Genomic DNA, 4,526 nt, shown 5'->3' with positions numbered 1-4,526 from the left:
TTGGTCAGAGTTTTGAGCTGCAGACTGTAACTCACTGCATTCACTGCTGGCTGGTGAGCAAGTAAAACATGTAAAGAGACAAATTATTGGGATTTTTGTCTTGGTGATTCTTTATGACGATGAGTGTTTCAAACTTATCTTTTAATTGATTTTGTTCGATATCCTTGAGGATCAACAAATGTTCCTGTAGATATTAACTGTAGATATCTGGAATTGAAACCTCCATGAAACATAATAGTAAATCTGACGTCATTCATACTTTTCAGAATTTTCAGAATTCAAGTACATGTTTTGTCTAGTCATAGTGTAGATACATATCTAGTCATAAACTAATTTCAGATATTGGCTACTGGTACAAAAGGTTAAAGGAGACAGAGAAACTGTTCAATAAACTGGAGAAGGATTGATTATTGTTTTTATATCTTTATTGAAAGTCCAGCAGCGTTTAAAGACTCTCCAACTGAAACTAGTCAGAGGCAGAGAACTGATATGAGATGCACACAGTTATCTTTATACGTCACATTTCAACACCTCCTGCCTTCACTGCACACAAATGTGATAAAGATGAACGAAGGAAAACCGACTTCAGTAGCAGAAAACTGGTCAGTATGTGGAGATGCAATCATAGCAAACAGCTGCTGAACACTTCCTGATCTCGGTGGATTCAGCCACATTGTTGTGACTGTTTATAGTTTTGGTGCGGTATGCGTTGAATATTTGCTCTTGTATGCATGAACTGAGTAAAAGAATTTAACAGAATCAATTAAAATTTTCTATTACAATGGCAGAAGATGTGGCTGTGTGGAGGCACCGAGTCTCCAGAGATTTTGTTTTCTCTGTATCTGTGGCTTTTGTACAATTTTCCTCATGATCTGAAGATAAATTGGACCTGAACTCAGAATTACCAAAATGATTTATTTGCTAAATGCCAGAACACATAGCAAAAAGGTTTATAATACGTTTTGACTGATTTTCACACATTAAATCAAAATCAAATCAAATTTTATTTGTATAGCACATTTCAGCAGCAAGGCATTTCAAAGTGCTTTACATCATAACAAACAGAGTCATGTAACATTGAATCAATAATCAAAAACAATAGACACAAAAAAAATAGAGTAATTTAAATGTATCAAGGGATTAAAGTGAAGTATTCATAGTTTGACTTAAAATGAAAAGCTTTTTTGTGTTTTGGTCCAGGTCTCCATCAATGCTGCGTGTGTAAAGAGGACAGGGTTCTCAATGAGCTCAGCAACCAGGAGGGGAACTTCACTTTAAAACAAGAGGAACCAGAACCTCTGCAGATAAAACAGGAACCAGAACCTCTGCAGATAAAACAGGAGCAAGAAGAACCAGAACATCAACAGTTCAAAGAGGAAGAGAAGCAACTCTGCATCAGGCATGATGAAGAGCAGCTTGTGCTGAAACAGGAGACTGATGACATTTTGGTAATTCCTTCCAATGTGCCAAAAACCCACAATGAAAGAGAACCACAGATGAACCAACTCATCTCTCATGGCTCCGCTGAGGATGAGAACCAGGATCAGGAAGGAAGCAAATCTGAAGACCCAAGAAACAGAGATGAGAAGCAGAAACGAAATGAAATATGTCAGAAAACCATACAGCTCAAAAGCACAACTGAGAGTTCAGAACAAAAAACATACGAGAAAGTTCACCCAGACCAAAAGCTATATTCCTATGAAATTTGTGATGAATCTTTTAATAAGGCAAGTTTATTGACAACACGCATGAGAACTGACACGGACAAAAAGCCCTTCACATGTTCAACTTGTGGAAAAAGTTATGACCACAAGGCTGGATTAATTTATCATATGAAAGTTCACTCAGGTGAGAAACCTTTCTCATGTACAAGCTGTGAAAAAAGGTTTACCAGTAAAGTAAATTTAACTGATCACATGAGGATTCACACAGGTCAGAAGCCTTTCTTATGTGGGACTTGTGGAAAAGGTTTCTATCGAAAATATATTCTAACTGGTCACATGAGAATTCATACAGGTGAGATGCCATTCAAATGTCCAAGATGTGGGAAAAGTTTCAGAAACAGTAGTTGTTTATATCGTCACATGAAGACGCATACAAATGAGAAGCCTTACTCTTGTGGAACCTGTGGAAAAAGGTTCCGTCAAAAAGGCACTTTAACTCGTCACATGAAGACTCATACAGATGAGAGACCTTTCTCATGTGGGACCTGTGGAAAAAGTTACAAAATCAAAAATGATCTAATTGGCCACATAAAGACACATACTAGTGAGAACTTTTTCTCTTGTGAAACCTGTGGAAAAAGGTTCAGTCTGAAAAACCATTTAACTTCTCACATGTGGACTCATACAAGTGAGAAGCCTTACTCTTGTGGGACCTGTGGAAAACGTTTCCATGAAAAAAGGTTTATAAATGATCATATGAGAACTCATACAGGTGAAAAGCCTTTCTCTTGTGGGACTTGTGGAAAAAGTTTCCATCAAAAAAACATTTTAACTTCTCACATGAGAACTCATAGAGATGAGAAGGCATTTTCTTGTGGGTTTTGTGGAAAAAGTTTCTGTTATCAAAGCAATTTATCTAGTCACCTGAGAATTCATTCAGATGAGAAACCTTTCTCATGTGAGACTTGTGGCAAAAGTTTCCGCTATCAAAACAGTTTAACTCGTCACCTGAGGACTCATACTGGTGAGAAACCGTTTTTATGTGGGACCTGTGGAAAAGGATTCAGTCATCAGAGCAATTTAACTCGTCACATGAGAATTCATACAGATGAGAAGCCTTTCTCATGTAAGACTTGTGGAAAGGGTTTCCGTCTAAATAGCCAGTTAACTGTTCACTTGAGAATCCATGTGGGTGAAACAGCAAAATCTGACCCTCGGGTAACAAGACTCTCAGTAACTTAGTGTTTGGAAGCAGAGTAATTACAGCTGGGTAACATTTCTGTAATGTATCAGCTTGGAGAAGAAAAGAGTTTAAAACAGGACGTTTATTTAAAACACTAAACTTTCACTTTATTCTGTCAGTTTTATCTTTCCATTTAAAATGATTTTAAAGTGAGATATTAAGAGCTTACAAAGTTATGCATGCATTTTAATGTTTTTTCTGATCTAATGAAATATTAATAGTCTGTCTCTTGAAGTAACAATGGGTTTGAATGTTTTCAGATTTAGACTTGTAAAGCTGTTATTGTATGTCTATTCCTTGTACTTCTACTTTGTTTTATTTCATTCATTTAGCTCAGGATGCATGTTAGCTGTTACTATAGGAACTATTGGNAAACGCTTCAATACACATTTCCTAAAAATCCTCCTGGTTTATTCGACACTCGCCCCTATATGGAGGTAAATATGTGAATATTTGCTGTAAAATGTCTTCAGTTCCGCCTCATACAGAGTTTATCAACGAGCTGTTAACTCCTGCTGAAATATCATTCACAGAGTTGGAAGAAATAACCGTCAAGTCCGAGGAAAAGATGGAGGATCAGCGCAGACTGCTGGATTTTAGCCGGATACCGAAGATCATCTTACACCGGATAGGTACGAAACACCTTCACGTTTTACTGGTGATATGAGGCACGAAAGCGGAGAAAAGCTGGAGGAAAAACACGAGACAGATTAAAGGAAACGATATGTGAGACCGAATTAGGATGAATATTTTACAGAATGAAATAAACTGATAAGACAGAAACGGTGCACTGGTTGGACAACGTTTGCTGTGGCAGGCAGTTCTATCATTAAATGGGCTTTACCAAACTTTCATTCTATTAGATATGTTTAAACAATATTATTATGTTTTTGTCCAGACAAACTATGTCTTTGAGATATATTTAATTACATCCTGACTAGAATAAATCATACATTTAAGATGTTTGGTGGTTTCAGTTCAAGATATCTACAGTGTATTACTATCTGAAGCTCATATTTCATATAATCAAATTAAGACTAGTCAAAGTAAATGTGAGATATTCCACTTTTTGTTCTGACTAATAACAATTCAAATCCAGAAGATAAGCAACACCATTGTTCTGTCTATGGGGTTTGCAGAGCTGGGAAACCAGCATATAAACATGTTACAAGTAAATGAGACGAGTTCTTGTCTTGGTCAGAGTTTTGAGCTGCAGACTGTAACTCACTGCATTCACTGCTGGCTGGTGAGCAAGTAAAACATGTAAAGAGACAAATTATTGGGATTTTTGTCTTGGTGATTCTTTTTGACGATGATTTTTCCTAACATATCTTTTAATTTATTTTGTTCGATATCCTTGAGCGTCAACAAATGTTCCTGTAGATATTAACTGTAGATATCTGGAATTGAAACCTCCATGAAACATAACAGAGACCCTTGCAGTGCGGTTTATTAACAATGGAAAAACAAAAAGCAATTTTTCTTTTTCTCCTTTCCCCCTAAAAAACGTAAACAAGCAAAGCTTAGCCGGGCAGGTAAAGGTGATACTCTGAGGGAAACCCTGCTTCAGTGGAGATAAACTGAGCCTGATTGAACATAATACCCTGGTGGTCACATGC

At 36.8% G+C, this 4,526-nt stretch overlaps 1 protein-coding gene across 3 annotated transcripts in view; it reads left to right on the top strand.

Moving 5' to 3' along the window:
• LOC106936393 (zinc finger protein OZF-like) overlaps positions 1-4,526 on the top strand; it is a 63,715-nt gene that overhangs the window by 52,144 nt on the left and 7,045 nt on the right. Inside the window, exons 1-2 of one of the 3 annotated variants that reach the window (XM_015017360.1) lie at positions 3,280-3,344; positions 3,441-3,539. In XM_015017360.1, coding sequence (XP_014872846.1) covers positions 3,476-3,539 — 64 coding nt within the window. In that variant the 5' untranslated portion in view covers positions 3,280-3,344; positions 3,441-3,475. The other 2 variants (XM_015017359.1, XM_015017358.1) reach the window with 2 other exon arrangements.

The sequence above is a fragment of the Poecilia latipinna genome, unplaced genomic scaffold (assembly GCF_001443285.1).
Source record: "Poecilia latipinna isolate Pla-1442-1.1 unplaced genomic scaffold, P_latipinna-1.0 Scaffold2131, whole genome shotgun sequence".
Lineage (NCBI taxonomy): Eukaryota > Metazoa > Chordata > Actinopteri > Cyprinodontiformes > Poeciliidae > Poecilia > Poecilia latipinna.
This window is presented reverse-complemented; position numbering and strand designations above follow the sequence as displayed.